Source organism: Elaeis guineensis, chromosome 11 (assembly GCF_000442705.2).
Source record: "Elaeis guineensis isolate ETL-2024a chromosome 11, EG11, whole genome shotgun sequence".
Classification (NCBI taxonomy): domain Eukaryota; kingdom Viridiplantae; phylum Streptophyta; class Magnoliopsida; order Arecales; family Arecaceae; genus Elaeis; species Elaeis guineensis.
This window is the reverse complement of record NC_026003.2, coordinates 11,657,993-11,682,396: the sequence shown is the minus strand read 5'-3', so window position 1 is coordinate 11,682,396 and position 24,404 is coordinate 11,657,993. Positions and strand designations below refer to the sequence as shown.

The 24,404-nt window shown below is 39.0% G+C and overlaps 1 protein-coding gene across 1 annotated transcript; it reads right to left on the bottom strand.

Moving 5' to 3' along the window:
* Window positions 1-10,996: 10,996 nt before the first annotated feature.
* LOC105061192 (aconitate hydratase, cytoplasmic) lies at window positions 10,997-24,338 on the bottom strand. Its single transcript, XM_010945165.3, is given in 21 exon segments — window positions 10,997-11,370; window positions 11,477-11,719; window positions 11,832-11,930; window positions 12,067-12,546; window positions 12,640-12,738; window positions 16,563-16,684; window positions 16,787-16,905; window positions 17,000-17,067; window positions 18,022-18,207; window positions 18,629-18,704; window positions 18,797-18,876; window positions 18,991-19,047; window positions 19,129-19,196; window positions 19,199-19,270; window positions 19,422-19,566; window positions 20,616-20,777; window positions 20,908-21,093; window positions 22,731-22,823; window positions 23,418-23,578; window positions 23,695-23,799; window positions 23,908-24,338. Coding segments are annotated over 21 exon segments (2,985 nt in total). The 5' UTR covers window positions 24,197-24,338; the 3' UTR covers window positions 10,997-11,295.
* Window positions 24,339-24,404: the final 66 nt, after the last annotated feature.

Genomic DNA, 24,404 nt, shown 5'->3' with positions numbered 1-24,404 from the left:
TTAAGTTAGATTTATATATAAAATACTACTGTAAATTATATAAATCTTTCTTAAATTTTTGTTTATTACATTAAAATCTACACTTATACCCATATAAATTAACAACAACCATTTATATAATACAAAAAAAAAAAAAAAAGCCCTTAGGTCTCTATCTCTTTTTGATGCTTCTCTCAAACTGCAAAATGATGCCAACCTCTAAAATATTTATACTACTACCAACAAGATTGTAAGGGACCTCAAGAGGGAAAGAAAGAAGAAGAGGCCCATCGAAAGGTTCTTCCCTCCAATGAAACTTCAGCTTGGACAGAGCCAATGGAGGATGGAGCGGGCCCTGCTGGTAGCTGACATCTATCGAAACCACTTAGGCTTGAGCAAAGTCTCGATTTTGGCAGGTGGCTGTAAATACTTGTCCTCTTCTAATGCTCCTATTCTGTAGTTCAACTCTCACGATCGTCAGTATAATGAAGAGTGCTGGTTAATGCTCAGCATTGGTTGACTTGGCTTCAGGGCTCGAGCTGGTTAATTTGCAGCCATAATTCTCTAGTTCCTGCCTAATATCCTTATATTTGTGAGCATCTAGCTTTCCTTTCCTAGTTTGGATGCCATGTCACGGTATCTGAGGAGCAAAGAGCCGCATTACTAAAGATGGTTTGCTTCATTCTACCAAAACAATCTCAGCTCTGGTCGAGTCATCACGTGGATGCTTTACTACGGATGGGGAGGTGTTCCTTGGATGGCAAAGTTTGTAAATGGATAGAACAGTACACGAGTGCTTCTTTCCTATCTAGATCATACGTGCCTCTCATCTCTTGTATTTCTAATCACAAGCACTCTTCTAGGGATTTCATTTGATCTGTTGGCTCCGACATCATCCTCTTCCTCGCCGAGCTCAAATCCATTTCCTACCCCGCCGCCGCCCTCCGCTTCACCTCGGCCTACTTCCACGACTACCCACCTATGATGGATGATGGGAAACATGTTCCTGGTCACCGATCGGTTGGCCCACCCATCACAGCCATCAATGTTCACCCTCGAGGTGATGGATAAGCACTCCAACGAGATTCTTGTAGTGGAGTAACCGAAAAGAAGCTCATGCAAGGAGTTCCATCTCCTCTCATGTCCTTTTCCTTTCTGAAGGCAATCATCATCCACTGCCCAGACTCATCCTCCTATGAGTAAGGGTGACAGTTTTTTTTCCATTTCAGAAGCATGGCTCAGAGGAACCCATTCAAGCCTGCATTCCCTGGTTGAAACACCAAGCATGTCCCCCTCCACATGTGGTGGGATCTTGGTCCTCGAAACCTAAGTCCCATGCATGAACTGTACCAAAAACGGAACAGGAATTAAATGAGCCTGAAACTCCAAGACGTAAAACCAAAGGGAAACAAGAAAGATTTAGGGTTTCACAACGTGCACAAAGAAATATGATCAGTAACCGAGAGCTTTTGCAGCAATGGAACTGCACAGGTCTTGAGATGGAAATGGCTGATGCTCCGGTGGTCGAGCACGATCCGGTAGTCTGGATAAATTTTTTATAGTCGGATCGATTATGAAAAAAATTGTGATTGAATTACTATCATCTACTATATCTCTGAAGCACACCGTACCCGCTTACACGTGCGTATTAAAATAGTAAAAAAATAAAAATCGATAAATCTTAAAAATATTTAAATAATTTTGATAAACATTACGTAATTTCAAGATTTATCCATTTCTATTTTTTTAGTATTTACGCACGCGATGTGTGATTCAGAGATGTGGCAGACGATGATGATCCGATTATAATTTGATCCGATCATAAAAGTTTTAACTGGAGACATCGCTGTTTTTATGAGATTTGATCAAAAGGATTGGTTCGGATGGAATTTGCCGGCGGTGCACCTATTCCACGACGTGCCTCCTCACCGAAGACCTTGCTCGCCGACTCAGGTATGCCTTAGCTAGGTTTTATTTCACATAACTTTGAGGCACAAGCGATATGCGCATGTGTGTGGGCTGGCTTCTTCAAGGTTATTGTGGACATTTTATAAATTTATTTTGACGTGTCATATGGGCTCCATTCAAGATTAACGGTCTAGCTAATGGTGTGGGTTAAAGTATCGGCTAAAAATAAATATCAAGCATGTAAGTATAATTTAGACCTAATATTAGGGGTGTTTTTATAATTTACTCAAAATATTAAATGAAACGATAAGTTAACTAGTAACTAACATCGACTTAGACTGTAGAGATTAACTAAATTTTTTGAAAGAAATAGATTAACTATGCTATTATGGGTTTAATTATATCAATTTGATTTTAAGCTTGTTATGTCATGTTAGCAAGTGAGTCATCTCCAATCCAATCTACCAATTAAATGGATTACATGGCTCAAGTTTATGTTAGAGTTTTTGAGCTGTTTATGAAACAAGTTCAGAATAGCATTTTTTTCTGAAGTAGCTGTGTCTTAATTTGATATGAACTCGACTTGGTGCAACCTTTTGCCGCCCTCGTCCGGAGTTGGAGAGCAATATGAAATCAAATGGTTCAAATCGTACTTGTATGAATTGATATCAACTACTTGAGACTCATGACATAGAGAGAATATGTTTATATCCCACGCACAAGTGAATTTAAGCCTCATTTGGTCCATGAATAAAAAGAAAATCTACAAAAATTTAAGCCTTATTTGGTCCATGAATTGTATCCCAAAAGATGCATAAATTTTATTATACTTAAACATTGTTAATACCAGAAAGTGTCGTGAGCTTCTTCTTTTTTTTTTTTTTTTTTGAGAAACATGATGAGGGAGGCTACCATCTAGATTTGAATTTAGGACAATTTCGAAGTGGAGGTGGAATCACCTAAGTGGTCTAGGCTTCACATGCAAGAAGTCATATTGCAAAAATAATAATCTAATATATGCTAAGCAACCAATAGCGCATCATACATAACTCCATTTAAAACCGATCAGATTATAGTTAGAGGATAGAGATACAACATCGAAGATTCAAGACATTATATTAGCATTTGGTGATCCAAATGGAATCACCATGATTATTTAAGATCACTAGTGATCTGAATCCTGTAGTGATATGATCATCAGTGATCTAAGATCACCGTATTTGGTAGGTAGGCCATAGTTCGGGGATTAAAGATCCTTGGATATCCATGTATAACCTTTTTGAATTTTATAGAAAACCAAGATTATTGATTATATAATACCAATACTATCCATAATATATTTCATAACAATATATTTATCAATCATATATAATATATTATAAATAAAATATTAATTCTATAAAAATTATATAAAAATATATTAATTATCATTAAAAAAATTAATATTTTTATCTATACTTATAATATATTATTTATTAATATGAATATTTAATTTGATTATAAAAATAAGGCAAATAGAAGTAATATATTAAATATTTTTATTATATAAATATGAAGTATAATAAGATATTTTTACTCTAATTAAAATTATCATTGAATGATAATATAACAATAATATAATTATTAATATATTATAATGTAATATATATCATAAATATAATATATAATATGAAGTATAAAATAATACCATATACACAATATTGATATAATATATTAATGATATATTAATATACCAAATTTTTTACTCGACTGAAGGATATTTTTATCCTTATATTTCAGTCTATGATCATTGCCTAAGGGTGATCTTGGATTTTCGACCTCAAGAAAGGGTATCTCATCACTGGATTGGGGGGTTCTCCCGAGGGCGCGATGGGAGCCGCCGCGGGTTGTTCGGGCTCACATGCTTCGATCCGAACCTCTTCCACAAGCGGGGCACCGACACTCCTTCGGCTACCCCCTCTGCCGCCCCTTCCTCGGATGACGCCTCGGGTGGCACCGCCGGTGCCGACAGGGCAATGACTGGTTCAAAGTCCGATGCTCGTTCGGTGTCGGACTGTGTAGCCGCCCTTGCAACGGCAATCGGGGATGATGTCTGAGGCCTCTTGGGTGGCCGCGAAGGTCCAGCCCGGGCGTCAATCTCTTCCTCACCACATGCTGCCGAATGTCGACATCTGTCAGTCTTACTCTCGACGGCATACCTGCAATTTCAATGAAAAATTAGCACAAGTCCGAAGACGGATGAAAAAGTCAAAAGACGACCGACAGACCGAACTGTACCTAAGTGGGAAACTGAACTCAGGCCAGCGTCGTACAGAGCTTGCTCGGTGACGAGCTCTCTCTGCTTCGGTACCAACACATCCTTCAGTCGGTGAAAGTCCTCTCGGTCTCCAGCCTCCACCCGACTGTTTTCGTTCGGCTGAGTTCGAGGGTCGCCCAGCGAGAAGGACCCCAGGGTAGCGAAGAAGAAGAAAAAAAATTGGTTCTTCCACCGTGGATCGACGATGGAAGACCGGTAATGAATGAAAGACCCTTCCGGAGATTGAAGAACCACCACCCTTGGGCTTTCGGGTGGGGTCGGAGGACAAAGAACGCCCGGAAGAGAAATGCAGGGAGAGGTCGGCAAGAGCCGACACAACAAAGCAAAGCTAATTATTAACCGGACTGAGTTCGGCGCCAGTTGCGTCGGGCAAAGTCCGTAATAATCCAAGACATTTCAGACGAACTCCGGAATCGGGAAGCGAAGACCTGCCCGAAGGTCCTCGACGTAAAAGGCCACCTAACCCGGAGGTGGGTTGTTAACCCGACCCTCAGCCCCAGGGGTGAAAAGCCCGAACTGCTCCGGATATCATACTGCTCCCTAAGCCGTTTGACATTCGGTCCCGAAAGTGAAGAAGCCTCCACCTCTGGGGTTGACCGGGAATCATCGATCAGGTTCTCCGACTGACTTCCTCGGAGAGAGGTTCTAGCCATAATGCTAGCCCCAAGAAAAGAGAACAAAAAGGAAAATGCTAAGGGAGTAAGGACGCAAAGAGACAAGAATGAAAAAAAACTTCGAGAAGAGCTTTCAAAGAAGGAGGACGAAAACAGCTACCTGGAACTGGGAGACAACTTGACGGGGCCTCAGCGCCAGAAACAAAACAGTAAAAAGTGAAGTTTTGGATGTAAGTGGCCGCATATATATAAGGCCCTTCGACGGTCGAGATGAAAGCACGTCGAACGAAGGTTTTCCGGATGTCGACATGTGGCAGCGTCTGGGTCCTTCCTCGGTCCGATGGTTCGACGCACCTGCCCCAGATCGAGCCACGTCGCCTCCATCCGCGTGAACGATTTCAGCCCAATAGCCCCTGACATGTGGCGGAAAGACTGCATCTTGGAATTAATTAACCGACGGTGGTTTACGTTCCCAATGAGACGTCTGACATCGGATCGTCCATTGGTATGGTCGCCAAAGTCGGGCATGACGTGATGGAAAATCACTCCTTTCGTCCGAGGCCATCACCCACGTGTTCACGCGGGCCAACACGATATCGGACTCAGGAGTGGGGGGGCAACTGTTGGGATATACGACCGACATCTATATGCCGACTTATCCTCAGAACGGTCTGATCGATGTCCGACTCTACCCACCAGACGGACAGACGACTCCGACAATGACTACCGACGATATCCGGCCAAAGGTATGCTGGCCGAACAGACCAATACTGTTTCCAACCGGCCGAACGGTCGAACCCATATCATCGACTCACTGTCGGGGTTGCAGCCGACGTCCGACTTCCACAAGGCACCAGATCAGCCGACGGTGTTTCGAGTCATCACCCGACGTCCCGGCAGTCGAATACCGACATATAGTCGGCCAGCCCGTCCAAACGCCGTACAACCGTTATGGGCTGTTGTCCTGTCAAGGATATGCTGTGCGACCGTCCTGGGGCATTGTCCTACTAAGGACATGGGTTAATTCTGATGATCTGACAACCCACATCGATTTGACAGCCTCCGGTAATTTGACAACTCCTCAATTGTCTGCACCATTAATGGTGGATCATACTGCATTCTACTATAAAAGGGGTAAAGCAACAGTTTTGGTAAGTTTTGGCAAGCTTTCTCAAGCTCTCTTAAGCTTTCTCAAACTGAGCCCCCGGTTCTTTCCACTATTGCCTAGTCTCCTCTCTGACTTGAGCGTCGGAGGTCTCCGTCGGAGATATCTTCAGTCAGTGAAGATTTTTTTTGCAGGTGCACGACTCTGACGATCAGGTGACGAGGAATTGGCGCTAATAGGCCCAAGCTCTTTTTTCATCATTTTAATAGAGAATATGGAATATGGACACATGCATAATATATAATGGAATAGACTCTAGAACTGGGTGAAACAAAGTTGCACTCCCTACGAAGGAGAGAGCCATCAATTGCCACCCTCAATTGTGGATTCCAGCTTTTCCAAAAGGTAAGTGAAATCCATTGCCATCAGCCGAGCCCCCGATAGGAACCCCCAGATAGTGCCATGTGCCATTCTTAAGAGGTATCTGCATAATTGCTGTAATTTGAGAAGAGACAGTAGCCGCTGTGGATGGGCTAAACGTCACATGGGATTTGGATATGTTGACTAATTGATCGGACAAAGCACAATATAAATCTAAATAATTTTTGTTGATCCAAAAATTGATTTTGATGATGCTGAAATACTTGAATATAATTGATACTATGTATGTTGAGAGTATGGCTATAGGAAATTCTTTAATGCTCAAAGGTTGCACATGAAATCAAGAAGAAGCATTCTTCAAAATATTTAAGGAAGTTTCCCAAAGCTTTTGACAAGAGATGGAAGAGAAGAATTAATCCTAAGACATCAAGAGTCGACTTTAGCATTATGCCTTAAAAAGACTAACACAGTCCATGAATCGCCCCAACAAAACTCAAGCAACCCCAATACTGTCTCAGGGTGTCAAATAGAGAGCTATAAAAATTAGGATCTTCCAGACTTGACCCGTCACGAGTTGACTCCAACAGAGCTCGAGTCGACCTCTACAAGATAAGAGTTAATCCACAATAGGCTTAGAGAGAAGACAAAGAATAGTATAAAAGCATTTGAGCTCGAGTCGATCCTGATAGGACATGAGTTGATCCCTGAATGGTCTCAAAAAAAAGATAGAAAGTAGTGAAAAATGACTAGTTCCAGAGTTGACCTTAGCATTTCATGAGTCAACCCCAATGCAGTCGAGTTGACTCTTGAATGACCATAATCCAAAAGACAAAGAGCATCCGAGATACAGTACTTCACGACTCGATCTCTAAAGAAGTTGAGTCTATCCCGATCAAGACGCATCGAACCCTGAAGATCACGATCGGCCTTATGCATCTAACAGCCTAATGGCTCATTTTTCAGAATATCTCCAATAGATAGAAAATATCCTAAAAGCTAGTTTGAGTCATCTAACAGTCATTCTACCTTTCCAGCTATTTTTGGATGTATGTAAGAAACAAATTTAATTGGGGACATATCTAAGCACTCCAAGTAAAAGGAAAATTCAAGATAGAAGAAGAACCTAAGAGAGCAATCAGTTTCTACTTTCTAACATTTAATTCATCTGAGCAATAGATGGCCCATGTCATCCAAGTATAAAACCTCGTAAGGGAGCCAATGGACATCATTGCTTTAACCATGTAGATGGCTTAAACCAAGGTGTTGGAGAACCATTAACTAATAAAGCAAAAGTAGAATGCCTAATTCAAAGGTTAACCCATTTGATAAACTTGGGGTGAAACCTAAAGCAATAGAGGACAAAGGTCAAGAAATTCCAATTGACTCTATCAAATGCCTTTTCCATATCTAATTTAAGTGTCATTAAACTTTTGGTTCCAGGAGCCTCTCTTAAGAAGTGCATGATTTCTTGAGCAATAAGTATATTTTCTGTAATTTGATGACCTTGCACAAAAGGCCCTTGTGATATGTGAATTGAAGTGGAGAGGATGGGCTTAAGACGATTCACTAAAATCTTAGCTACAATTTTATAAATAGTATTACATGAACTAATAGATCTAAAATCAGTAGGCAAACGGTGATTTGGATTTTTAGGATCAAGAATGATATAAGGTTGTCTCTAAAAGTAAGGCATAGAATTATAGTTGAGTGAATCTTTAATTGCATTGATGACTTCAACTTTAATAAGAGACCAAAATTCCTTGAATAACAAAGGAGGAAAGCTATCCAGCATGGGGACTTTCTCAGACTTCATAGAGCTGAGTACTTGTTCAATTTCTTCTTCAGTAATAGCTTCTCATTTTGCTGTGTACTAATAGTGGTTGAAGTAGGAGGCAACCAATCTGCGATTGGCTCAGCATGCTGTTTCCACCTACCAAAAAAATAAGACAATAATAAATCTATGATGACAAAATGATCTTCAACCTTGCAACTAGACCTCTGCCTAAGCATTTAGATCTATACAAAAGGTTGCATTTCTCAAACCTAGAAGTTTTTGGGCCACTAACATACTTATCCAATACTGAAAGTAATAGAGGACAGTGATCCGAAACAAACCTAGCTAAATGCCTCACCTTTGATTCAGAAAATAAATCAAGGCATACCGTATTAGCCAAAGCCTGATCCAACCATTCCCAAACTCTATTGCTACTGAATTGGTTATGATACCAGGTAAACATCGGGCCTTGAAACCCCAGAACAACAAGACTTTCATCCCAAAGAAATAAGTGAAACCCTTTTATATCTCTTTTTAAATAGAAAGCTCGACCTCCTTTTTTTATCATCAACAATAAGTATGCAATTAAAGTCTCCCATTAACAAGATAGGCAAACCAAGAGATAAAGCTGCAGATGCAAATGCCAAATAAATAGCTGCTCAGTAGCATTAGTAAATAATGCCTAATAACCAAGTAGGTCCAGAAGTAGGGGTAACAATGCATAGACTGCTTGACAATCAACATGAGTAAACGAAATGCTACCAAAGTCCTTATGCCAAATGATGATGATGCCACCTAATAGTCCCACTGATGGAATCATATACCAGTGCCAATAAGGACCCACAATTCTCTATATCCTGGCCTTGGAGCTATCAAAAATACAGGTTTCTAAGAAACAGCACACATTCGGAGAATGTTGTTGATAAGATTTTTTACATAGTTAACAAAAGACCGTATCCCTACAATTCCAAGACAGAACTTTCATGTTAAGAGGTGGAAACAAGAACCTCCAAGGTTCCTAGTGAATGGCCACACCTACAGTCTTGAACAGCCTAATAAGTTGATCTTGCTGAAGGAGGAGCGGCAGAGTCTACCTCACCTCCCTGCGAATTGGCTACACTCTGCACTCCTACACAACTTGCAACGGCCAAAATAAAAAGTATGAGGATCAGCATGATTACCAACATCCAGAGATAAATATGATGAGCCAGCCGAAGACTTGCCATCATCATGAACTAACTTGTCAGCACCCAACTGCACCAGTTGACAGGCATCCATATCAGAAGCGGCGGTAGTAACAATTTGCTTCCCCTTCTCCTGCCTAAGGAGCTGCTGATCATATACTCGCAATGCTTGTTACAATTGATTCAAACCCTTATTAGGAGAATCAGGATTACCATCTTAGACTTGGCTTATGGAGGAGAATCGACGTACTAATCCATGTAGACTTCAACTGTTTGGGAAGGGAGTGTTTTCTCTTCGGCTTCACTACTTTCATTACGGGAGCAGTAAGAAATTTCTCCTCTATAGCCTTGATATCAGATTCAACCTCAAGTGAAGCAAGAGGAGCAAATTGGGAACCTACGCTATTAAGCACGCGGTCAGCATTTAGCTTAGTAGGAGAAACATGCTAATTGAACGCGGCCTTCTTCAATTGGGATCCATTGGAGGCCTTAAACGCAAACTGAGAGATGGTTGCAGAAGATGACAGAGTAGGGCAGGAGAAGGTGCACCCACAGACACAACAACACGAATCCAGGGCTCAAAAACAGGTTTAAGAGGCCGGTCTTGTTTAAAAGATACAGAGGCACGGGTATCACATTGATTCCCCAACTTACCATAGAAATAGCACATATCTGGAAGCTCCCCCTAAACAAATTCCTACCAGATGGAAGTATCCTTCACTTTCATATTGGTCCAAGGACAAACACTTGAGTAAGCTCTAACTGGATACAAACCCTAGCAAAATCCACTCGTGTCGCCGAGGACATCTATTCATCTAAGAACAAGCGCTGCCCTGCTACAGAGGCAATTTGATGAATTTTATCGATCTCCCATATCTCAATGGACAAATCCAGCATGCACAACCAGATAGAGAGGATCAATCCTTCATTAGAGAGCAACCACTTGAGTAAACCTTTTCTGAAGCGCAGCACTCCACTCTCCTCCAAAGAAGCTTTAGGCGCATCCCACCTGAATTGCCAGGTTCCTTGTAAGCAGAGGATCCGAATAAGGCGGAGACCATCGAGAAGGAAAGGAAGACCCATCTTCTTTCAAATTTTGCCGAACATCAACCTCAGAAGACTCTGACGAACCAACCCTCCTCCGCGGATCAAGGTCCATGGTGGGCCTCAAAAACCAATACGATACCCCAACGACAAACCGTATTCACAAGACTGTCTCACTCCAGACTTTCTCGATCTTAAAACTATAATGGCCCTTTTTGATCATAAGAGTAAATGCCAATTATAGACCTGAATAATAAAACAGCAGATAGAAACAGTGTCTGTGAGCGCATGCGCACTTGCCAGGTGTAACAGTTTAGATTGAAGATTGTTGGGAATATGGAACTAATTTATCAGAACCATGTCAGTGAAATGAGGATGCAGAAATAAATGAAAACCTGGTCCCTGGTTAAGTTTCATAACTAAAACAGAACAATACATGCATGCACAACAATGATACTTTTATATTCCCAAACATGCATCAAGCAATTCTTGTCCTGACTGTTATGCCACCAATGACAGACCTTTCGAAACTCAGATCAACAAAGTAAATAGTCACCATCAAATCCAATCTCTCTCCAAATTCAAAGGTTCCTCAACTAGTACCGATATGATTCTCCATTTGATAATCACATTGAAAAGCACCAGATATAGATATAATGCTAAAACAAGAAAAAGGAAACACATCTGATATATCAAGATGGTTTGCATTTTAACTGTGAATAGCGAACGTGGATCTCATGAAGCACACAGGAATGTATCTTGTGATGTGAATATGGAACATCCATCTTATAATGAACTCATACATCTCGCATGTCCTTTCCCTCCGGTCATGCTCTTTTATTTCTTGGGCAGGTTTGAAGAAAAAACCCAAGACCACAGAACACAAAACATATGCCTCAAGGCACAAAACTGAAACACCTTGGACAAATAAAACTTTTATACAAGATCAACTCCACTCACTTTACCTGCATGTCCAGAAATCATTCGATCTAATGCTTGCTGTTGATCAGATTCCTAATGACAAATGGCAGAATTCCACCATGATTGTAATATGCCAATTCCACCTGTACCCATAAGAAGCATCATGAATGGATGCACAAACATCAAACATGGCAGCAACTAGCAAACAAGGTTAAAAACATATAGATTCACTAGCAATTCTCTTCATACCTCGGTATCAAAACGGACAGTGCATGTAAATGACTTGCCATTATCTGTCACAACTGTGACATCCTGACCAGGTTTGATGTCACTGACGTTGTCTGGAAGGTTAATGGTGTAACGTTCGTGGCCTGTTAAGCCAAGGGTCTCTGCATCTTCTCCAGGCTTAAAACATAGGGGAATAATTCCCATGCCCACAAGATTACTACGATGGATTCTCTCAAAGCTCTTGGCAATTACTGCTTTCACACCCTGCAACCAACCATTTACAAATATGACAATGACATGAATGATGGGCAAAGACAGATGCCCTGAAAAGACTGCTGCTAATGCTGATAAAGAAAGGAATATATAAATTATTTACCAGAAGCATTGGCCCCTTTGCAGCCCAATCACGAGAACTTCCACTTCCATATTCTGCTCCAGCCAATATGACAGTATCATGCTCCTCACTTTTGTACCTCTGTTCACAAAGCACAATTATTTAAATAGAGCATTCTGGGAAAATTTAGAATTAGAGCAACAATGATATAACAAAAAACTAACAGCAATATATTAAATCCTACAACTTGAGGTTTGAGAAATTTTATATAAGTTACCATGGCAGCATCGAACACAGACAGTTTCTCCCCTGAAGGAATGTGAATTGTTTTAGGCCCTGCTTCTCCCTTCAAAAGCTTGTTCACAAGGCGAATGTTAGCAAATGTTCCCCTTGCCATCACCTCGTCATTACCACGGCGGCTGCCATATGAGTTGAAGTCTTTCCTTTCAACACCACGCTCCATCAAATACTTCGCAGCAGGGCTATCTTTGTGAATGCTTCCAGCTGGTGAGATGTGGTCAGTTGTGATGCTATCGCCAAAGTTTAGCAAGCAATATGCATCCTTCACAGGATGTGGACCAGGAGGAGACATTGTCATATCCTTGAAATAAGGAGGCTCATGTATGTATGTTGATGAAGGGTCCCATGTGTAGAGCGTGCTTGATGGCACCAATAGTTGATTCCACATGGGATTACCTTTGGTAATTGCTTGATATGTACCTTTGAACATGTCTGGAAGCACACTGGATTGCACAACCTGAGGAAATTCAAATCAAAATGAGTGTGAAGCCTGTGTTAGTTTCTGATCAGTCATCTTGGCATAAACAGAAAGGAATGCTGAATAGCTTACATTTGCTATCTCTTCAGTGGATGGCCAAATATCCTTGAAGTAAACCTTCTTTCCATCATTTGAGGTACCTATAGGTTCTGTTTCAAAATCAATATCGACCTGCAAGGTAACTCTTCCTCAGTTAAGCCCCACACATCTAAATATGAGGATCCTGAAAACCTAACACTGCCAATCTTACTACCAAGAAGGACTTCAATTAGAATCACAAGAGGCAGGATTGTCTAAGAAGAGAAGTAAACAGCATCAGCCAAACTAAAAGCCTAGACAATTCAGTAACACAGGCAGAATTTATGGTTCCTCTAAGTATGGGTTACCATTGGCCAAAGAACAACTGCTATACTTCCTATTGAATTCATATGCTAGAGCAAAATGGATATGAAATCAGTACCACAATTATTAGCTGGCAACTACAAATAATATTTAGAGGACATTTTTTTCCCTATGCATCAGCAAATGTAAGTTCTTGGAAGAATCAAACCAAAATGTCAAATCATAGGTTCAAAAAACAAGTAACTATATATGTTGGTGAATAGCTTTACTCATGTTTGTTCGCGTTATAGATGATATATGAGATAACAAGAGTCTTACTTTGTGTTAATTACAGGCTAGGATTTGCTTGTGCATTCAAGGAAGTACATGGCTGACTTGTGATATATCCACCATAAAGAAATATTGGCCCTCCATTATAACAGCCCATATATACGTCAGCGCAAACCAAAAATCTCATGAAGTGGCAGAAGCAGGTGTCAGAACAGCAAAAACCAAAAATTTTGATATGGCAGCATGTGGAGCGTATACCTACATAGCATAGCTCAATATAGTATCATGTGAGTATCTACCACATGATGTTGATACATGCTAAGACACACAAGTCCACTAAGTCATAGTGAACAACTTAGTGTTGGAGGCTCACTAAAATTTGGAGTTTTGTTTTAATGTGGCACCTCTTATTAGGTGGTTCCACTAAGTTTATTCTTCCTTTTTTTATTTTTGAAGAATTACTTTCATATTTCTTATCACTTGTTTTTTTTTTTCGCATAATGGTTCATATATCGATCATCTTGTTGCATGCCTACCTGCTGATAGAATTTGCAAAATGTTCTTATGAAAATAAAGCTTTGGAATTAATTACTGGTTTCCAAAAACCGTGGTCCATTATTATGTTTCACAGTGTAGCCTATGGGGAATATGAGTTGTTTTATGGTCTGGCTAAATGAATATGCACTTCTAAACTGTGCCTGTAGTTATAATGTACCAATGAGAAATAAGTTATTATAGAGTGATTGAACCAACTATTTTGTACAAGTTACAGAACTGGACATTATGAGGACACAAGGCTACCAGACACCATTTTCCTACTATTTTTTTCTCTGGAAAAGCATTTAAGAAATTTCTTCCCACACAGAATGCTGACATTTAAGCAGACTGATCTACTCCTATACAATTCTTACCACCCACAATGGCTATAAATTGACCATGCATTTCCGAACAACTCAAGCAACCCCTTCCACATATTACATCCTTCCCATGGAAATCTCAAGTTTTCAATCAACCATCCTATTGGAACAGAACTTCAGGTTAACAACAGCATCAACTAGATGGTTATCATAAAAATAGTCATGATGGGCTACACGTTATTCAACATTCCAAGGAAAAGTTCTCTAGGCATCTCATCTACCTTGACTGAGATTTCTTGCTTAACAGGAATGGATGGTGGAGAAGAATTCACAAAATTAAGACCAGAAAGTGGAGTCAAAATTCTTAATAATGGTTTCGCTACAGATTGTTTAAGAATAACAATTAGTGACGACATGTCCCAGAGGCTAATTATCATTGGTTGCTTCCTTGTAGTACAAGCCCTTCAGCTCAAATGACTTCATTATGAAAATTAAATCTACAACAGGTTGCATTAAAATCAAGACAAAGAAAGGGGGAAAAACAAAACGCACATAATGCAATTATTTCAATATTACTGGTTAGTGATCCAGCCCCTCAGCATTAGGACCACAAATAATATAGCTCAACCTAAAATATTTTGACATCTGGACAGATCTGAATATTCTTACTCTACGAAAGTCAGAAAAGAGAGAGTAAGAAAAGGGAAAACAGGATATATATAATAGATAGATTCCCCAAACCCCCCACAACACCCCCCCCCCAACCACACCAAAGGAAAAAAAACCACCACAATGAGAAGACTGTCCTTTGAGATTTTGGCCGCATTAAGATTATAATAGAAAAGGAAAATGCAAAGCACACACATAATGCAATTATTTCAATATTACTATGTTGCTCATGCAGTCCTTTAGCATTAGAGCCACAAATTTTATAGTTACATGCTGAAATAGATTTTAAAGGACAGATATGTATATTCTTCCGTGACAGTCAAAAAGTGGGAAAGAGGGTAAAAAAGTGGGAAAGGGGAGATATACAAGACCATTGGAGGAGATGCTGATATATCTGGATCCCAACCCCCTCATCACCCACTAATGAAACCCCACCACCAAGAAGACTCCTCTTTGAGGGTGATTATTCCAACTCCAGGGATGGCCTTCTTGTAACAGCTCCTTAATTTATACACCACTCTCTTTAATGGTAATTACTTTAAATCTCATGGGTCCCAGTACACATCGTCTATGAGCACTTAATCTGAGCTCCACTCCACTAAAACTCTATTAAATATTGTCCTTTCTTTTCTTTTTTTTCTTGCTTATCTGACTAGATTTAAGAGATCAAAAAGTAAAATTTTCTCAAGAATCTCCACCATATGCTCAAAACCCTCAAAAATCAGCCTATCTACTTTCTCAAGTGGTCAAGTAGAACTTGATATCTCCAATGTGTGGCACATCTCCTACCTTTCTCCTATCTTCATTGCCATAGATTACAGAAAATTGCTTTTCCCTGGTCCTGCTTGCCGAAGTTCCTCAATATAAGTATTAAGGAGTGCAAATGCCTTGCTAACTGCTTCAAGTTTTTCCAAACATGTTAGAAAATATCTCCTTTGTACCTTTATTCTTTCATGTTCTCAGATCCATGCCAAGTCCTTGGATACATCATAGTAGCCTAACAGCTATGTAAAAATCTCTTTAAATACACTATTTTCTATAATGTCATGTTTACAAATGTTATTCTTAATTTAAAAACCTGCTAAATGATTAGATTCCATGATACAGAAAAGTTTAAATAATTTTGCAACTCATATAGCATATAATTTATCATTAAGAAACTTGACCCCCCAACAATATGAATCCTAGCTCTTCCCTGATGAAATGAAATTCAAATCACTTGAAAAAAACAATGTTTTAGGACCTAAATCTTTCCTAAATCAATCTATACCAAAAATAGGAATTTAAGACAATAATCATCCTCATGTTAGGACTCAAAAACTAACTAGAAAGGAGAGGAGCCCAAAAGTTGATATGAAAACTGAAACAAGTTTAAGAATAAAATCCTAAAAACTGAATAGAAATTCAACCATCTAAATTTCTGATTTTATCAGTCAACAAACAAACAATTGGCCCAATGTGGTATCGTTGCTTCTATCAGTCATAATAACTTCTTCCTATAGTGCTTATATAGTGGAATGTTTGGTAATTCTCATCACCAGCAACATAAATAACAGTACCACATCTGTGGAGCATAAAATATAAAATCAAAACACTTAAGAATGTTAAACAGGTCTTCCATTGATAATATATCCAGAAATGATATAATGCTGTCAACTAAATGATCCATCTGATTAAACATTACTTTTGTTACTTTTTTAAAATTTTCTTGAGAAATACCAGTATGTAAGATAACCAGAATGCCACAAATGGTGCAAATGCCAGCCAAACTTTCTTAATCACAGCTATACATGTGCAAGCATTCAAGCAATCAGCATACTAGGAAAAAATGGCACTAGTACATTTATGATTGCATACCGTGCCAGCAAGAGCATAAGCTACCACCAGAGGAGGGGAAGCAAGATAATTTGCTCTGGTTAAAGGATGTACACGTCCCTCAAAATTTCTATTCCCAGACAAAACAGCTGCTGCAACAATGTCTGAAAATACACAACAAACTTCAGAACTACATATGCATGAACATGCTCTACTAAACAAACAGAAGACAATGAGCCATGTTGATCAATAAACAGAAACACTACCATTCTCAGAGATTGCAGCAGATACTGTTTCATCAAGGTCACCAGAATTCCCAATGCAGGTTGTGCACCCATACCCAACAATATGAAAACCAAGCTGATTTAAATACTTCTGTAAACCACTGCAAAGACAGACCCCAGCTTGAAAGGTTCGGCATAATTGAGAAATTTAAAACTTAAAATATATTTCTTTGCTCTACGATCTCCAAAAGATACCTCTTTTCCAGGTATTTGGTCACAACTCCAGAACCTGGAGCAAGACTTGTCTTAATCCATGGCTTTACCTGATCCACAATGACAAAAATGATTTAGCACATGGAACAAATCATTTGAAAGTTGTGAATGCAGGAAAACCTTCTCCTAGTTAACAATTTATTTTATGAGCCAAGCATAGATGATCTATCAACCTTTCCTTTGCCATCTAACACGTTATACACAAAGCAACAAGAAAAAATATTTTATTGGGCAAGAACACATAATCAAACATATGAAGAAAAGCAAGCAAACATTAAGCAAAGTATGAGGAGGAAAAATCAGGAAGACACGACATTTTCACAATGGCATCTAAACTAATTGCTAGAGCCTAGAAGCCTAGTAACTGAAAGGCAGGCCACAATGATGACCATGATCAAGTCGATTTAGTTGGTTGCCAATGCATATATGTTAAATAAGATAGATTCTCATTCTTCTTTTTCCCATTCTTTTTTATTGTATGAACGTGTGTACGAACTACATCATATACTCATCCTCTATAGGGTTTCGTACACCCTTAATGCACTGTTATGTTAATAGGCTGAGATGCATGAGAGCTTTGTCACAGCTATGCCACTAGATGCTCATTGATACTGTCAGCATATAACTCAGTAGCAGGACAATATTCCTATGCAGTGTCTCTTTAAATATGCAAGCAAATAAGTGTAATGTCATCAAAGGAAAATGATTCCACTAGTAGTATATCTGAAACAGGTGATCTCAAAATATGACTAATGTGTCTGTGTACAATAGTTGTTTTTCCATTAAAGCAAATGGAAGAAAATATGCATGTTATCTCATTATTAAGAAGTGTTTAGGCCATTATCATAGTATGTTGCTGTCTGTCTGCATTAAAAAAAAAAATGACCTACACGCTACATGGTGTATTGTGGAGAAGACTTTGACATTGAAGTCTCAATCACCAGAAGAAACATGCACATAAACTAAATGGTATACACGCTGAAATGTGGAGGGTAGTGTTCAACCTCAAGGCCCAGTTCACAAGCCTTCTTTGCAACCAAAGCAGCTCCAAGCATCACACTAGGATTTGATGTGTTTGTACAACTGGTGATAGCTGCTATGACAACATCTCCATGCTTTATCTGAGCTGGTGTCCCATGGAAAGAAAACTCTGCAACTTTATTTTGGGCTTCTTTTGGCACAGCAAAACCCTGCAAACTCATGTTGGATAAACATTACAAAAAACACAACAAAATGTTCCAACCTAAGTTACAATTATTGCACATATCCCTTTGTTGTTATAAAATAAGTATCAAAATAAATATATAATAGATTTGTTATGCTAAGTGCATGATAATAACGAGGAAAAGTATATGTGGGCCATTATACAGCCAATTCCAACCCATAGGTTCCTTTTAACAATTGTGTGCACAGGAGGAGCAGAGCATTGTTTGTTGAAACACATTAAAAACCACACTGGTAATCCAGTTTGGTCGGTATAATATTGATTAAGACAAGGCAATATTAATGCTTGAGACAGCCAAAATAGAGATAGTGCATCCTTTAACAATGACAGCATGTTTCCATGCTATATCCATGAAAAAATAAAAGACAAGGTACCAGTTGCCTTACCTTGAATCCTACTTTGTTGTCTAAGCATGAATGCCAATCTGCTTTCATTACCTTTAAAGGAACTCGATCATGAGGTCTGCCAAAGGAGATCAAAATAACTCAAGCTTCCGAAGTAGTAAATCTATGCTACCCAAAAACAATTCCACATTTATAACAAAAAATCGTGACCTTTTAGGCCCAGATACACATGGTTCTACATCTTCCAGATTCAACTCTAGATAAGATGAGTACACTCTTTCTGTTTGGGGCTGAGTTCAGGAATAAAACCTCATTCAGAAGGCAGGAATGACCAAATAAATAAATAGATAAAATCAAAAAGTAAGTAACACAAGCTATCATATTTATCAGAATGGAAGAGGTACCTGGCTGTAGTCAACAAACAACTTATTAGCCCGCAAATAGGACTCTATCATTGCCACCTAAAAGTTGCCAAGAAAATAATTATCCCTTGAAAAAACAAATCATCATAATAGCAATTGCAGATAGTAACAGTGACCTACAGTATCATCATTTCTGCCAGTCAGTTTCAAGTACTGCAGTGTAACATGATCTACTGGGAAAAACCCATTGTTGCTCCATATTCAGGTGACATATTTGCAATAGTGGCACGATCTGCTAGTGATAGTTCACTCATGCCTTCCCCTGTATACAATTTTAATAAGCCCCATAATCGATTAATGGACATAAGTTAAATACGGATACTAAAATCATTTGAAATAAACACAAAAAAACAATTGTAATAATCTGAAGAGACTATAGGAAAAGTAGGGAATAGATCGGTTCACCCATTTACCATAGAATTCCACAAACTTTCCAACAACACCATGCTTCCGAAGCATCTGTGTTACTGTCAAAACCAAGTCGGTGGCTGTCACACCATTCCTCAACTTTCCAGATAATTTGAAACCAACAACTCCAGGCAGCACCATACTCATTGGCTGCACTAAGAGGAAAATAAAAATTATAGTGACAAAACTCTGCAAGATTGTTGGTCATCATCACTAGAGGTGAGGGAAAAGAAAACAAAAAAGGAACATTCATCAACAAAAAAGTTATATCATATATGGCTTAACCCAAAAGTTCTGAAGTTTTAGGAGCAAGGTGAGACACTGACTTTCACAGACAAGAAATTGCTACTAAATACCGGACAGAAAATGTGCAAACAAGCACCAATTTAACAATCCTAGAGGTAGGAATGCTCCACCATTGTTCTCCTTTTTTTTTTTTGGGTGACACACCATTGTTCTCTTTGTAGATGCATGGAAGTTGGTATGTGCTGGCATAACTGAGGAAGATCACTAACCTTATTAAAGCTGAACCTTTGACCACAGTTATCAGGTTGTTTGCCAAACAAAAACTCTCCAACACTTTGTTAACCCATTTACTTATTATTTATCATTATGATGGAACTAGAAGGTAAATATTTTGCAAATGGAGGAATTTTCAATGTGAAGCAATCAATTATGTGGTTGTTCGTTGATTTATGAGTTTTCTAATCTTCCTCTTGCTCACTCTCTGGGAGCTCCCTTAATTCTTTGGGCACTTTGATTAAACTAAGCCTACACTTTAACAATCCAAAAGAAATTTTTGAAAAAAAAGAAGGCCAAAAGTATTCACACATTATAAAGCTATGAGTCTAATTATCAACTATTTTTATCTCTATGTCAGGAAATCCTTATAAATAACAAAAAGGTTTACATTTTCAGACATCATAACAACTTTTCAGTTATTTCACTGAGAAACTGTAGGCACAGGCAGTGAATTGTTTAAGAGGTGTGGTGGGCAGAAAAAAAAAATGATCAGTTATATAAAATATAAGAGTTCTAGAAGGATATGAAATTTTTAGGTGTGCAACAACACAAATGGACCAACAAAGAAAGAAGAAAAAATCATATGATTTGCTGAGAATATTAAGGCAAGACTAAAGCAATTGCTCGGATAGCCTAGCTGAGAAGTGTTAAATGGGCCAAAAAAAAAAATCATTTACCTGGCCAAGCATTGCAGCTTCTGCTTCTATGCCACCAACACCCCAGCCAGAAACACCTAATCCGTCGACCATAGTCGTGTGAGAGTCAGTGCCTACCACACTGTCAGGGTATAGCATCCCCCCATTGTTAAACACAACGCGGGCAAGGTATTCCAAGTTCACCTACAAAACATCGTTTCAGAACTTTATCATGTTAAGATTGCATTTCATAAATCAAATTCCAGAGTTCCAACATAGCATCCAAATTAGATCAGCTGCTCCACATTCTTCATGATCAACAAAATCCAATTACCTGGTGGACAATACCAGATCCTGGCGGCACAACAAGCATGTTATGGAATGCACTGGATCCCCACTTCAAAAATCCAAATCTTTCCTTATTGCGATGAAATTCAAGTTCCATATTTGCCTGAACTGCATTTTCTGATCTCGCTACATCAACCTGCACTGAGTGATCTATAACAAGATCCACTGGAACCTGCATGCCAAAACTTTCAATCTTATATTGTATCCAAAAGGACAAATAAGACAAAAAATAAATTCATAAGTGATACCAACTACACTTTCACTTTCTTTCCACCATCCTTTGAACCTATTTTTCATACAAATCACTAATCAAATGAAAGAAGTCCTAGCAAACTCGTCTTGAGTTTGTTTGCTCATTTTTAGACTTTCTTGTTGATATAAACCACTAACAGCATATGTCGCTATACCAGGAAGAATAAAAAATTCTTTTAATTCTGCAATTTTGTAGAGACACAAGTTCAGGCCAGGTGAATGAGTTGACATGATTGATGAATCAAAGGCTTCAGATGCACCAAATAGGAATGGTTGTATAGGCATGATGAAACCTATGACCATGTAACCACATCCAACATCAACTGTTGCACAAACACAAAAGTCATTCAGGTATGTGAACTCAAGATGCAGAATGGTGTTTTCTCATGCAGAAGACTTTCATTCTACTCCAAATATATTATCATGTAAGACTTGAATATCTAAAGAATTTTTTCCAGTTACATATTTTAGACAGGGTCTCCATGAGTATTCACACACCTTGGAGAATAGGATAAGGTTCTTAATTTTAAATCAAACATGCAGTTATGTAAAATCCTTTGCATATAAAAGAGTTCTCTAGAATGTAAAATCTCAAGGTTGTGGAATACCAAGGTAATTAGGGTTCTATCTTGACTTAAAATCCAACCAAACTAGTTTTAAAATAGTTTGAGGTAGAACCCTTTTCTGGTAAGGGAAACTGCATTTTAAAGCATTTTACAATAATTTCTTTAAACAGGTAAATGCAGATTTGTTAATTCAAAAGTGCAGTTGTGGATGCACTGGGTATCCCCTCATTGCACAGGCATATATTATAGTAGGGTCGACATCCATGTTAATGGAGTTGATGTGTAATAATGTATAGATTAGAGCATAGAGAATCAAGCAAATAACTTGTTTTCTTACATTTCAGTTTTCAACAATTCAATAACCTACATATATTATATAGTCCAGTTCATATGAGTTTCTATCAATACCAGAACATGTTTAGGGTGAAAATTCAAAGATTTTCATTTAATAATATTAATTTTCCATAAATATTTAATAATTTCTGTATTTTAATCACTGCATAGAATCGTTGCTTAACCAGCTCTAACCGTCAACTAATTATAGGAGTACAGGTGAGTCTTCAAGACCTAACACTAGCGACCCTCCATGTTCCACATTTCATTTAGTAAGATTAAACTCTGCAGAGCCAACAAACATCTAGGGCCAGCCTCACCATGTTGACAAAGTAAATATTCTTTCTTCACAAAAAACTTAGCTGTCAGCACAGGAAATAGCATAAATAGTCAGTAAGTCATAAAATAAAAACAATTATGGAAAAATATATTCATGAATAAGATAAAATAAAGGTTTCACAATTGATCAACCTTTCTTTAATAGTAAAGAAAAAGCATCAAAACTAAAGTATTTTTCAACATAAGAAACAGATACATCATATCAGAACAAACAAGTCCAAGAAAAAAGCAAAATGTTAGAGCAAATTTCCAGGTGAATATCTGGATTTCTTGGAATTACATTTAAAATATGGATGTCAAGCAGCGGAAAATAACTTACTAATGGATTGATTTTATTTGAATCACTGCCTAGTCTTTTCATAGCATCCCGCATGCATGCAAGATCAACAACAGCTGGAACACCGGTGAAATCCTGAAAGAAAAGGTACACCAGAGCAATTTTGTTTAGTTACAGAATGTATGTGGTATAAACGAAACCAACCAAGAAGTTCAAGTGAAATAACAGAGCATTAACTACAGCACTGTCACAAATCCCTCACTCAAGAACAAAACAAGAGCTTTGCAACAAATGAGGCAAATATGCTGACTTGTAGAAAATACAATAAGATGGAAACAAAATAAAGCAAAATATCAAATATAGCAATAAATGAAGCATGACTAAACCCCTCAGGAAAAGAAGGAAGACATCAAACTGTTCGATAAAGATGATACAATACAATGAAAGTTCAGAGTTTTGTAGAATTTCAGTCAAAATTCATATTTCCACCTTGAAAAACAAATGCAAGCTCCATAAGAAAAACGAAAATATGAGACTTGCAAAGGGGAAAGAGGCAACTTGACAAACAGCAATGAAATTTGGTTTGAAAAATAAAAATTTTGAATTGAAGCAGAGTAATACGATGACTGACTACGAAACTAGTGAAAATTAAGAGTAATCTTAATTAAAAATGTTCTAACATTTGCAAGGAAAAAAAAAAAAAAAGATCAAGTGGAGAGGGACAAGTACCTGAAGCAGGACACGAGCAGGCTTGAAGGGGATTTCGACTTGCTTGGGAGAGGTGTTCTCCCAGTCCAAGATCTTCTCCACATCCTTCCCCGTGACCTGGAACTCATCACAGTTCCGGATAGCCGATTCCAAAAGAATCCTTATAGAATATGGAAGCCGATCTAAAATACCAGCATCACCATTTCCCAAATTTGCACAGTATCAGAAAAAAGTCTTCTTTTCTACAAAAGAGAAGAAAATAAAAGTTCAGCGCGCCAAAATCAATCAAAAGACTCACCGATCCGAGGATCATTCAGCGCCGGCAAGCTGTAGTACTTCCCGAACTCCCCTCCCCCAGGCTTGGGGAGGGACGTCAAGATGCTCTCGTATGCGTTCCTAGTAGCTATCAATCAACAAACACATCAAGAACGAAGAAGGCATCACAACGGAGAAGATCTACCGCTGATCAGAGCCAAGAAAGAGCTCCAAGACAGAAAGAGAGATTCGATACCCATGGTGGCGAAGTAACGTTCGAAGCGCTCGGCGACGGCGGCGGAGTAGCGGATCTGTGCCCGTTGGCTGAGCGGCGACCGCCAGTCACCGAAGTACCGAGCGAACGACGAGAACAGCGCCGGCGAATGCCGGGAAGGAGGAATAGGCGATCTAGGGCTAGGATTTGAAGGAGAGGGAGGAGGGGAAGAAGGAGGAGCGGTTAGGTGGGACGAAGACTTGGCGGCGGCGGAGAGGGGGAAGGAAAGGCGAGAGGACGACGATCGGGTGAGGGCCCCAGCTGTCATCATGAGGCCAATATATAGCCCGGTCGGTTGGTGGAGATATTGGGTGTAAGAATAACGGGAATAACTGGAATAAATTAAATAACGGGAATAGCAGCGGAGAAGAGAAGGAATAAGAGAGAGAGCGAGACAAGAAGGGCGAGATGGGGGTGGAGCGGGGTGGTGGGGTTTATAATAAGCGTTCGGCGGGGGAATTGAGAGGGGAGACGACGCG